At 34.3% G+C, this 13644-nt stretch overlaps 2 protein-coding genes across 5 annotated transcripts; both read left to right on the forward strand.

Annotated features, from left to right (window-relative positions):
• Positions 1-4165: 4165 nt before the first annotated feature.
• LOC105149719 (RCC1 and BTB domain-containing protein 1-like) lies at positions 4166-8942 on the forward strand. Of its 4 annotated transcripts, XM_087416603.1 has the most exons (8): positions 4166-4349; positions 4878-5034; positions 5373-5535; positions 5608-5811; positions 5892-6019; positions 6109-6363; positions 7340-7464; positions 7545-8942. In XM_087416603.1, the coding sequence occupies exons 4-8, from the start codon at positions 5679-5681 to the stop codon at positions 7630-7632; spliced, it is 729 nt and encodes a 242-aa protein (XP_087272729.1). In that variant the 5' UTR covers positions 4166-4349; positions 4878-5034; positions 5373-5535; positions 5608-5678; the 3' UTR covers positions 7633-8942. The 4 variants fall into 4 exon arrangements, 2 of the variants coding, with proteins under 2 accessions (XP_087272729.1, XP_087272728.1); XR_015548425.1 differs by lacking the exons at positions 4878-5034; positions 7545-8942 and adding an exon at positions 6775-6904; XR_015548426.1 differs by lacking the exons at positions 4878-5034; positions 7340-7464; positions 7545-8942 and adding exons at positions 6775-6904; positions 6972-7333.
• Positions 8943-11705: 2763 nt separating this feature from the next.
• Positions 11706-13453, forward strand: mRpS2 (mitochondrial ribosomal protein S2). The gene is made up of 3 exons (XM_011062312.2): positions 11706-12076; positions 12157-12252; positions 12714-13453. The coding sequence occupies exons 1-3, from the start codon at positions 12040-12042 to the stop codon at positions 13382-13384; spliced, it is 804 nt and encodes a 267-aa protein (XP_011060614.1). The 5' UTR covers positions 11706-12039; the 3' UTR covers positions 13385-13453.
• Positions 13454-13644: the final 191 nt, after the last annotated feature.

The following is a 13644-nucleotide window of genomic DNA, read 5'->3' on the forward strand; positions in this document are numbered from 1 at the left end:
ATCTCTTCCCTCCAAAATAATCCAACATAGTAAAGGTAATCGGAAAATCTAAAGATATTTTTACAAATTAGGGACTTATATAAAAAAATATACAAAATTCTTTACACGCCTTTAAATATGAATGTCATAAGTTTATATTGTTAGAAAGGCACATGTATTTTCATTAAGCCATTTATAACAATTTAATTTAAATTAAGTGTTTATTTATCTAGCAACTTTGAAAAGAAAAAAATGATAATTTCTTGAGACTATTAGAATCTCTGGCTACAAACGACTACGCGGTTTTATTTTAATAAGAAAAAAACATATACTTCAGAAATGAATAAATTTAAATGAATAAAAACTGCAAAAATTTGTAATTTTTATTTACAATTCTAACTTTAGACTCATAATTAATAATTTTAAAACTTTTAAGTATCAACTTGTACGTATTTAAAAAAAAAAATTATAAAAATCTGTAAACTTTCAAGAATGGTCACTTCTATTGTCAATATTCGGAATTTCTATTCTTGACTGCAGAATCTTTGGCCTGCTTGATAACCGGAATATACAAAAAATGTTACGAGTTTCAGGTAAACCGCGGAATTCTTTTCAGCACGAAAACCGTACAAGGCATTCATTCTGTTCTGCGAAAATTCTACTCTGCGAATCTCACTTTTCCGACCTGACTTCCTCGCAATTCCGACCTTTTGTCTTTATTCAATATTCGGTGACCAACTAGGATAAATGATACTCGAGGCAATAAAGTTTGAGAATTTTGGAAGGCAACTCGCCTTGTTTCCAGGGTTGTCAAATTCTATCGACTCGAGTAGAGATCCGCAAGAAAAGAAAATAATTATTATTTTATATAATAAAATAGTTTTATTTATATTTTATAATTTATAGTTTTATATATAATTAGTTATATATAATATCATTTATGGTATTTATTTCTTTATATATTTTTTATAATATATATTATATATTTTATTTATATTTTATATTTTATATAATAAAAAATGTGATTAAAATGGATTGAAATTTTCTTCTATCCGAATGTGTATTTTGAATAGCGAATACTTTCTATGGATTTAAATGGATTCAGTTGGATTCAATTAGATTCAATTGGATGCAATTGGATTGTAAAACTGCATTTTCTATTCCAAATTATGAATTGAACAATATTCACAATGCACAGAAAAAGCTAATATTATTTTTAGATTGAAAAGCATAGAGATATGCTCCATGCAATTCTCATAAACGAATAAAAATGCATTCAGGATTGAAAAGCATTCATTTTAACATTCGTGAATCAATATTTCTGAAAATCTGAATCCGTTTCAATTCATTTCATTCTCGTTTGCTGGGTGATTATACTGTATATATGAGTTCTTTACCTCTCTTGGCATCTGCGTAGTAACGTCTGATGCCATGTTGCACGATTGAACGTGTTGAGGCCACGCCTTTTCTCTCTCGGTTAGAAGAAGATCAACAGCGAGTACGGTATAAATATGGCGTACTTCAAAGTCTACTCTACGTGAAAATATACAAATGCCAAAGCATCATACAAGCATTTAACATATCCAGCATCCCATTAAAAATATAATAATAGGTTTATTTATAATGGATTTATCGCGCACGCACGCACGCACGCACGCACGCACGTGCGCACGCACACTGGAATATACTTGCTGGAACCGCCATTCCTTCGCCTTCCTTCATCGCCAATATCTATTACTATTAAACGATAATTGGCATCTGCAAGTGCCACAATCTTTAATGTACAGTATAACACGAATTGAGAATCTTTCTAAGAAATTTTCTCATCAAAGATTCGAGGGAGTAATACGTCGCGATCTTTTTAATCAAGATCGTAATTAAGGTATATCAACAATTAAATCGCAAATATATCAAATCATGCATGTGATTTTGCTATTAAATAACTCTGATGCGTCTTCCATTTTTATTGAGAGACATATGTTTCTTTGTTAAGTATCTCTCTTATCTACTTCGGAATATCATTGTGATTATTATGTACGGGTCGCGAACATACTTTAAATATTCTATAGACGATGTCTAGCAGGTCATTTCTTTCTTCTATTGAAATGTCATTCTTTTTTTTGCGCGTTTTTGACGAGGGTGTTACATTGTATTATTGACTGAAACTAAAATATTGTTTTATTAATTTGAAGAAATGAAATCTAAAGTAAATGAAAGGCACGAAGGCATATAATCTTGATTTATGTATCCAAAGCTTTTGTTAAATTTAATATTTCTCTAGAAAAGAGCCGGTCACAAAAAGCTGCAAGAGAATATCAGTGGGATCGTGGGGTGTCCATCGAAGGCATTACGAGTCGATGGAGTATGGATAGGGGGAAATACATTCTTGCATAGCGCATATGGTGGGTAGCCTCCTATCGACCAATTCGACCAGTCAGTTCCAAATTTTAAAACACCGCTGGATTGGAGAACAGAGAAGAAAGGAGGGGAGAAATAGGAAAGAAAAGGAAAGAAGGGGGGAAGAAAAGAGAGAAAAAGAAAAGAGAAAAGGAAGAGGAGGAAAGGGAAAAGGGAGGCGGAAGGGGGTCAAAAAACGCAGGAAAAATAAGGGGAAAGGGGGGAGACAAGGAAGGAGGGGCCACCATGAAATCCCAACGGACCGCACGGTAAAAAGGGGGGTGGAGAAAAGGCAGGCGGAAAAAAAAGGGGAGGCGCGGGGGAGCGGACAGCAAAGCTACGTTTCCCCGGCGGAAAAAACAGGGGGGCGAAGCCGCGAGGGAGAGTGAGGGCGCAATCGCAATTGAAGGGACTTGGTGATAGAAGGCCAGTGATATGATTGTGGAGAAACTCGAAGATCGAATATAGTATCGTTGAAACACGAAATAAAGAATTTTCTGCATCCGACGATGTGCGCGCTAGGCTTGAGATGGTCACTATGGACATTATATCCTAATTGGTAATTTGGCCGGGACATGGCGCCTTGGCGGTCTCCTCCCGCTAGTCCGTCGCACTCGGGCATAACAATATATGGTTGTCTGGCATATCATTGGGTCGTTATTCAAACGGTCCTAAGTACTGTTGAGACGCTAATGCATGCCTCTGATGACTGCGTAACCGTAGGTCAATGCTGGTATGAAACCGGACGATAGATGCCGGCATAGTCGTCTATATCCAGTCGTGAAGCATCGTAGAGTCCGCACCATCAGAAGGTTGCATTAGCGACTTCACCTTACTTTAGACGTCTTGAATTACTCCTCGACATGAATCCACGGCCTATGCCATCCTGCGAAATCCGAACGTCCCTTAGCTGCGCAATCCCTTCTCTGATTGGCCATGATCTCTACCCATCTACTTAAATCACTCGACTCTTGAGCAACATTCTGGTTCCGCCGCTACACTCGTCTTTCTCCCCTATATACTCTATTCATCATATATGAAGAAACAGGCAAGCGCGTCTTATTGTTTTTCGCTGACTCTTGCACTGTTCCTCTTTCCTCTTTTTCTCTCTTCTATGTGAAAAAAAAGGAAGAAATATAACCATGCAGAAACTTAGCTAATAGAACAGACCTAAGGTTTACGTGATTCACGATACGTGAGCAATGGTTAAAAACCCGGCGATTTTCTTGTAGATGTTTCATTTTCACAAGAAAATGCTGAGTATATTTTTATCAAAATTTGAGTGCACCGGTGCTCTCACTTTATCGAATATTCATTCCTGCTCCTGACATTCGACTATATGGTCATTGTTATACTCGGTTTTGGCAAAATAATGACAGCGGCTGTTCGTCTTCACCGAAGCGTTATTTACAGAATAATCAAAGTGTGTTGAAGTTCACATATAAGGATTTTTTGGTTCGACTACTTCTTTGTTTTTCGGATTTTGATTTGTCATTTATTGATTATACTTTTACAGGATTATAGCATTATTTCACTCAACTGCCGACCACTTATTATAAAAGGTCGGCTGTGACGGGATAAATCGTACCAAAAAACTCAACAAAGCATTCGCAAAGTAGATAAGCCCGTGAAGCAATATGTGCTCGTCTACGTAACGCACCTCCTTCATGTTCACTGTAGCAAATTTATTTCCGAGATTACAGAGTTATGAGATCTTCGGTAATTTATTTTTGTTCTCTTTTCTGGTGGAGATGTCGCTGTCCTATTATACTGCCGGAACGCTAATGGCCTTAATTGTAACAAAGGATAAGAAAGTATACCTGATGAATGACAATCTCCATGCTTTGGAGAGCAGAGACAAAAGCTCTACTATGTTATATCTGAAGGAGATTAAGGATTTGTGTGGAAAAGATATAAAGACGTTTGCGTATGGCAGGGGATCTCACATGTTGGCACTCACGAATGGAGGAGAGGTAAAAATTTGTTAGTAAATTGTACATTGGAATGAACTTTTAATTGCTCTTTGTAACATGCTTTACTGAAATATATGTATGTAATTCTGTTCATTCCCTTTGAACTAATATCTATATAATTTTCATGAAATATATAAATTTCTTAAATATTAAGTTTCATTCTGGTAATCTTGTGAAAAATAAGTGATAAAATAGTTAATGTCTTCCATAAAAATATAAAAGCATGACTCTATGAATGTATGCTTTATCACAGATAATATCTCTATGATGATACGTAGATTAAAGTAATAATGGCTGCGTTCAGCAGAAAAAGCAGCTTTGCAACTGTTGTAAAATTCCTTATTATGATTGATCTTTCCTTAATTCCTCACTTAATCTAAATGTATAAATCAATAATATTCAAGAATTTTACAATAGTTACGAAGCTGCTTTTCATGGTGAACGCAGCCATTGACATTACAGTGATCTTTTGATAATTTCATATAGTCCATTCACAAAGAGAACGATTATGAGTCCAATGAATTTTAGTCTAGTTTGTGCAAACTGATCATTCGCTCGAGTTCCTCCTACCACAGTGTATGATTACAACATGTGATTACAAGCTTCACAAAGCATAGTCATTTCATTCACCACCGTAGATGGACTGTAAAGTATAGTGACATCACAACTTGCTTATGAAGTTATTGTGAGTCTATTATAACTTATCACTGGTCTAGTTTCCGAGAGTTTAAACCGGATCAGAATGTAAGAACCAACCAACTAATTCCCCTGTCGTTCGACTGTAACAGGAATACTCGACTACAATTGATTGGTTCTTACATTCTAGGTCACTATGAAGTTTTTTTGCTATGGAAGAGGGGATGCTTATATACAAAAAAATTGATGTTTGAATTTCTCTACTTTATCATTTTTCATTCATGCATCCAGCAATTCTAAAATAATCATCAAAAGTTTTATGAAATCGCCAAATTAATAGATGCATTTATGAGATATTAGAGTCAATGATAATAATGTTTGCAAAAGGTATATTCGTGTGACAACATTGGTCAATTGAAGAATGAAACATTTAATATGGATCTTACATTTACTTTAATAAACATCCCTACTATTCAAGACAGTCAGAACATGAAGCATGGACATCGCATGCGGCAATAAACATTCCATCATTCTAACTAATAATGATGAAGTAAGTAAACATCGTTGTATGACGATGATAAGCCTCTGTTATCATATAAGTTAAATAATTGATTTGATTAAGGTGTATGCCTGGGAATCAAATAATAGTGGACAGGTGGGTATCTATGGATTTCCTAAGCTCATTTTTTCACCATGGCTGTTAAAAAAAATGGCAAGGTATATGGTTGGGGCAGTAACGACGTTGGCCAATTAGGGATAGGCACTTATGAGAATGAAAATATGAAACCGCAGTTGTTGATTGGTGTACCGGGAAGCCTTATTGTAGGTAATTCTCTTTTCGATAAAGCAGTAAATGAAGAAGATGGTAACAAAGCAAAATAGAATCATTGAGCAGTATTGTTACAGACAAGGTAACTTGCGGATCAAATCACACGCTGGTGCTCACAGACAAAGCGACTATCTACGCCTGGGGTGGAAACAAATTCGGCCAGTTGGGGTTCGGCCTCCAGTCGGAGTTCTGTACACCAAACATGGTAGACTTATGTTTATCATTATTTTGAAGGAAATAGAATAACAAAAGGAAAGATAAAGCAAAGGTATGATCAATAATTATACCAATCAGATCGCTCAAACGGAAGAGATCAGATGGGTCGACATTGCGGCTCTGCACAATATTAGCATCGCTGTCACTGAAACAGGACGGTTCTATGTTTGGGGTGATTGCCGCGGTGAATGCATCTCGATCCCAATCGCCACTTCATCCTTCAATGTGCACGACACCTTTGCGCACTACGGGCCGAGCATTATGCACAAACCGTTGATTCTGAACGAAAAACTGGATATATTAGGATGCTTGGGAATTGCATTCGACGATTCTGTATGTCTTTATTTCGTATCTTTATTTCACATTTTCGAAATACAATGAAACAAATACGATATTGAGAAGGAAAAATGCAATTGAAAAAAATTGAAAAAAAAAGCTTTGAGATCTGTTTTAAAAAGAGATGTTTTTAAACTTTTTGCACAGTTCAACTTTCCTCTTTTTTTCATATTGAAGAAAAAGAAGAAAAAAATGGACATTGCAAGAAGTTCAGCTAAAAAAAAATAAGTTTTACTAATATATTTGTACTTGTGCATACATAGTTATTATCAATACATATGTGTACCCATATAGCAAAATGCTAGTAGTTTATTGACAGATTGGCAGCAAATTTGATCAGATTCCTATAGTAGATCTATATTTGTCCATGTCCGTATTAAGATTCTATCTATCTATATCTATCGATAGAATTTACTGATGTACTACGCCAGTAAATTAACAGAAGCCGAATAAGATTGCATGCACCGGCATCTGATGACAACAGAAATCAAACAGAAGTTGCAAAAGTTCTTACTCGGTTCCTGCCACCAATATATTGGTAATGCATTTCAATAAGCTTTGTCCTATTTCTGACGGCAGTTTATCGACATTATCAAATATTACAGACTTTGAGTGAATTTTGTTTAATTTCTCTGATATCAAAAATTGATAGCATATTTTCCTTGAAATCTGTCTCTTCATGTTTGGCTGTTTGGATAATGTTTCCACCCTTATTATAATGAAGTTAAGATTTTATTATTTTCTATTAATACCTTATTTTAACTATGTTATTAGCTTAAGTATTTTCAAAAGTTCTAGAAATTTCTTTCTAAGTAAAAAAGGTATCGAAACTGGGGCGAGTATTTTAATTAGTAGTGTAATAGAGTTTGTTCCAGATTTTAGATAAATGTGACAATTATTTTATGTATCATACTATTATAATACTATTATATACATTTGTTTCTAATGACTTGTTCTCTCGTTTGTGATATAGTCAACAAGCGATCTCAAAATACAAGTGGACGACAAATGTATCCATGTGCACAAGATTATCTTGACAATTTGCTCTTCACACTTCAGAAATATGTTTGCGCATGATTGGGCAGAAAACAACCAAAGGTAATAGCTTAATAAATATCAGTGTCATTTATGTAAAATTTTCTCAAGTTTTTGCTCATGTCAACATTCTCTCTCAACAGTGTCATCAAGGTTGATAAAATTTCCCATGACGTCTACAAAGCATACCTGAAGTATTTATACACCAATAGAGTCGATTTTATCTTATAAATGCCTTTGAGAAGGTATCAGGTAAGTGGAGTTTATTATGGAGCGATTATTGGGCTAAATACTCATTGGACGCATTTATCGGACTAAATATTTGAGTAAACGCACGTTGATATTGGTATTTTTCTAGATCATTCAATCAAATTCACTTTCAGATCTGAAAGAATACACCAATAGCAGCGAACGCTCACTCAACTGTCGAATCTGCTGAATGCGTTAAATAATTGAAGCAACTTTTTTTTAACAGAACTTTTTGATTTGGCCAATGCTTATTGTAAGGACAATCTCAAGAAGCAGTGCATTTATAGAATAAAGCAAGAAATTACTGTATCAAATGTCTACTTTTATAACTTTGCAGTGAAGTATGAAACAGAAGTAGTCAAACGTTGTCACTATTAACATTTCACTGTATATCTTATGTATCCATGTACGTACAATAATTGAATGCTGTTGGTAATTTTTTAGGAGTTGAGAGAATTCTGCGGTTCGCTGTTATTCATATGAGAGTTGTAGTGAAAACAGAAAATTTCGCCAAACTTGAGGACGAGAAATTGATCAATAGATTTATAAATGAAGCGAGCAAAGCTGGCTGCTTCAAAAATTAATTCCGTCTATTTTCTTCAACAAAATAATGCAACTCAACGAGAAATGGATGGAAATCATCGGTATGTTTGTTGTTACATAAAAACTCACCATATATTTTATAGTTGCATATTCTGATGAAATATTCGAACAATTCTTTTTCTCGGTGAGTCAATTGTATCACTATTAGGTGTGTGTTCAGGAATTACGCCCAGAAAACTCTAGTTCACTTTTACTATAATTTACGTACAGTTATCTAAGAGTATTTCCTGATCGTATCCTGATATTTTGTATAAGTAATAAATACACGTGATTGCGTTCAGTCGGTCAAACTATTTTGCGTATTCTAATTCATGTGAGAGATTCTTTTGTCAATTTCGAAGAGTGAAGATATTGTGATCTTGCAATGGTAACTGAGATTAGCTTAGAATTGGCGAAAACAAAGGAAAACAAAATGTAAACTCGCTGAGAGAAATCAATCTCGTGCAACAGTACTGTTATCTGCATAACGAATTTATTAACGACGTGCCAAGTGTGTGTGAATGGTTGAAAGAATGTTTACAAATTTGTTCTATTTTTTTAAAAATCATTTTTGTGATATAGCATATTGATGTTTACCATTAGCGATCACGCTAACTTCTCGCCATTTTTGTTCATCAGTTTGCGAGCTTTGTAAAATATTGATAAGTACGTACATGCAAAATAAAAATTTCTAACTTTTCCTAACAATATTTTGCTTTTGTTATTGTTTATCTTTACTTCTGATTGTTCTTGATCGCTTTAATTGTTAGATGGTAAGGGCATCTTCAATATACAAGAGATCAATGATCGTTGAGTGATTCTTTTATATGATTCTTTAATGTCATTGGTTCTTATCTTTATTTTTTTGCTAGATTTAAATAAGAATTACAGCCGCTTGCTTTTTTTCTACTTTATTAGGGTGATGTCTCATGCAACGGAACGTGCGTCAATCACAGAATCATTCTCTTAGATCTGCTTGCGAAATTTGCAAACAGATCTAAGAGAATGATTCTGTAATTGACGATACGCATGATCCGCTGCATGGGACATCATCCTTAGGGCGCGTTCATCTTGAAAAGCAGGAAGCGGAAAAGCAGTGGCCAATCAGAACTCGCATTGGTAGTAAATTGGTAATACAAAAAGCCGAAATTATAGACTATCAACTAGAGTTCTGATTGGCTGATTTTGCTTTTCCGCTTTCCGCTTTTCCGTCAAGATGTGAACCCCTTACATGTAACACGGGCCAGTGACAAATTCACGTTACTAAGCACTTTTTAATAGAATTAATTGCAATTATTAAGTAAATCCGTAGAAAAAGTAAGAGTACTGATGAAATGTGTATAGAAATAAGTTAATATATTTTAAAAAATTCATATTAAAGTTTATGTGTCATTAGCCTGCGTCGTTTACCACGCTACGTGTAATAGAAGGGAAAAGAAGCAAACGGCACGATTTACGCGGTTTCTATAATTACCTAATTAGTTTCTGTATCGCATATTGCGTACCGCGCTACATATAATCGCATCCTCAGTGTTGAGTCCACTAAACATGCCCATTAACTTTTAACTGGTTCAAGGATAAATTCAAGGATTAACTGGTTTAATGAAGTTTTTATCCTTCACTTTATCTAACTTTTTTCAGATTTGTGATGTAAAAATACAAGGAGTTTTACTTTTATGTGCAGTCGACCTATCAGGAAATTGGAAAATCCAAAATATTGGGTCATCTAAAAAGTATCCGCGGTTTTCTGTCACTAGATGTATGTTGATGGTCATATATCTAGTGACAAAGTACCGCGGATACTTTTTAGATGACCCAATATTATAAGATGATGGATGCATTCGTTTATGCAGTGAATAACACATGATAACACATCCTCTGCTTTCTTATCTGCTGGTCACGTGATTTAAATTTATCGAATGGATCTCTGCATAAATAGCTGCTCGTACCGTATTGGATCTACCAATAGAAATTCTGGAAAAGCTGAGGTGATTTAAAATTAAAACCTAGGGGCCCTATTTTTGAACAAATATCGCATACAGAAATAGTAATTCCGTATACAATCAATCAATCAATCGGGAAACTCATTTTCATATGCAAAAATTATATATACATATATGTGCTCAAAAATAGGATACCAGTTTTACAACTCATGATTAACTCTTAACTGAGATTCAACTTATTCCTCATCTCTTTCTAATGCTAGAATTGGAAAGAGATGAAAAATAAGTTGAACTTTGGTTAAGAGTTAACCATGAGTTATAAAATTAGGCGCATTGATAGCGTTTGTCCATAGCACGAATAGTGTCTCCTCAAACGCACCTTATATGCGTTGTCTGAAACAAAAAATAAAAAATTGTAACAGTAAAAAATGAATATAGCTGCAGCCAGACGCAGGGAAATTACAAAAAAGTTGAATAAAATTGTGAAATTTTTATTAATTAAAAAACGGCTACGTCCAATAGAAGTAAGTTTTCTGAATAGAATGCAATTTACACCAAATCAATAGATCGAATAGATTTTTTGTTTGCTATTAACCAGGTTGAAAAAAATGATTTTGAAAAAAACGAGTTTGAAGTTTACATTCAGATTACTATATGTTAACTGCATATTAAATTAAAAATTTAAATTACTTATTCTTATTCGGCAAGCCCTGGATCATATAACAGTTCTTCCACATCTAAAAACGCTTCTTCGTCGACGCCACAAGCAATTCCAGCGCTTAAGCGACTTTCATGCGTGTTAAGGTAAAATCAGATGGTGCGGAACATCCAATCAGCGCTATTCGAAATAACGCAGAAGAACGCTGATTGGTTGCTTCTATAACGCATTCTCTATTCCGCAGTCGTTTTCCGCACCGTGTAATTTCACCCTTAGAGTTACAGAATAAATCTACTGGGCTCCTATTCTTAAAAAATCGCATATGAAAAACTAGAGAAGTGCTATAGTATATGTAACGTATACTATAGTATTTCCCTAATTTTTCATATGCGATACTTTTCAAGAATATAATAGAACCTCTGCTGAGACGCAATTCCGTAACTGTTTTTACATGCCTACCGACAGTTGTCGGTGTTGTTACGCATATATTTTATTTAGTAAAAAAGCTGCGCAACGACACCGACACAATTGTCAGTAGACGTGTAAAGCCAGTTTTATATTAGTTGCAAGCTGATCGCAGGTTGCGACAGCCAATATGAAGTGTTGATTTCAAAATGCAAGTTTCAAATTGGTTGTCGCAACAAATTTGCGATCGACTTGCAACTAATGTAGAACTGGCTTAAAACAGTTGCGGAATTGCGTCCCTGGGCCCCTATTCTTAAAAAGTATCGCAAAATTAGGGAAATACTATAGTATGCGTTACATATATTATAGCATTTCTTTAATTTTTGTATGTGATACTTTTCAAGAATAGGGGCCCAGTTATTCGTGGTCTTCTCGATCGCCATCATAATTTTAAGTTTCCTTTCTTATATTCTATTCTTTCCATGCACTGAGGGAACTACATAACCTCTCTTGACTTATTCAGACTTATTTGTCAATGTAAAAGTGAGAGAAAGTAAAAATCATCTATAATTTTATTAAAAAGATTGGGAACATTATATAATCGACTATGTTACAATACTAGAATAATATTCAGGCATTGTATAACTCAAATCGAAGTTGACGACTTTCCTTAGTAGTCGTGGGAATTACTTTAAAAAGAAGGAAGAAATTTTGTCATAATTATTGTTGTTTTCTAATGTTGAATTAAAACATTGAGTTAAAGTGTATAAGCAAACAATAAAATTAATATCAACATACACAATGTCCATATTTACGAGGCGAATACTTTCATCTATAGGTAATCTTTTTATTTTATCATAAAAAAATGTCATCATATGTACTAATACAATAACACTGAGCAGCAAAATTTGTTTCCAGTTTCAAGAGAATGGCAATTTTTGCGATCTGTCATCTGTGACACACATCTTCGACAATGTCAACTATCGACTCAGTCTCAACCGAGCTTAGAATCTGGTAAATTTATACACACAAGCATATCTGTACATAAATTGAGCTTAAATATTTTATCCTTCATAATTATTTACAATTTCTAGAAAAGAAGAATTAAAAAATGATTAAGAGCTAAAATAAAATTGGAAAAATGACTTTATTTTTATTCTCAAATAGATGATTAAAAAGGAGAAAACAAAGGGAATATTAAAAACGATTTTAATATTTATTCTTTTTTAATATTTTTTCTTTCTTTAATCATATGTTTGAAAATAAATAAAGTTATCACTTTCAATTTTATTTTAACATATTTTTAATCATATTTTTATTCTTATTTGCATTTGCACTTTTTAAAGTTTAATTTACCTGTTGTTTTCTAGAAAATAAATTTTATTGTTACATTTTTAATAAATAGTATTTTTTATGTGTAACATTAAAATTTAATGTTACATTTTGTAATATAATATTTTTCGCCATACACATAGATCTGTCCAATGTTCCTGAAAGTTCAGAAGTCACATTGGATCCACTGACACACCCAGATTTCTTCCAAGTGCACAAACTATTTACCGTAAAGGATCTATATGACGCGAGAGTGCATTATGGTCACAAAGAGACCTCCCTCAATGAACATATGGAGACATTCATATTCGGCTCTAGACTGGGGCATTTAATAATCGATTTAGATCAAACCGCTGAGTTGTTGAGACAAGCGTTGAACTTCACCGCTCATATCGCCTTTCGAGGCGGCATAATTCTGTTTATTTCGCGCAATCCCCAGGTCATGCATTTAGTGGACAAAACGGCCAAGGAATGTAAGGAGTTTTCACAGACGAGATTTTGGCGACAAGGGCTGTTCCCGAATTCGAGGAATCAGTTCAAGGCGACGACACGGTTGCCGGACCTGTGTATCTTTCTCAGTACTCTGGACACAGTTATGGCTGAGCACGTAGCAGTGAGACACACAGCTAAGATGTGCATACCCAGTGTTGGCATAGTCGACACGAACTGCAATCCAAATCTTATAACGTATCCAGTGCCTGGAAACGACGATTCTCTGTGCGCTATTCAACTTTATTGCTCGTTATTCAAAGAAGCTATCATGAGAGGGAAACGGGCGAGAGAACAGATGATACAAAATGCAGAATCGACATAAATCTGATAAATGGTAAAACAAATGTATGTAGATGTACATGTAAAAAAATATAACAAAGTTGTCAAAGTACATTCTTTTCTTTAATCGAAGAGTAGAGCTATAATGAGTAATAAAGTGATTTAAAAAATCAATATATCGCTCATTCGTTACATCAGCGACATAATTCAAAAAACGAATTTTTTAGAAAATAAAATATTTTCTATTTTAATTTTGTAATGCAATTTTGATACAATAACTGATTGTAAAGGAATAAAAATATG

The sequence above is a fragment of the Acromyrmex echinatior genome, unplaced genomic scaffold, assembly GCF_024713525.1.
Source record: "Acromyrmex echinatior isolate Ae372 unplaced genomic scaffold, ASM2471352v2 Scaffold42, whole genome shotgun sequence".
In the NCBI taxonomy this organism is placed as follows: Eukaryota; Metazoa; Arthropoda; class Insecta; order Hymenoptera; family Formicidae; genus Acromyrmex; species Acromyrmex echinatior.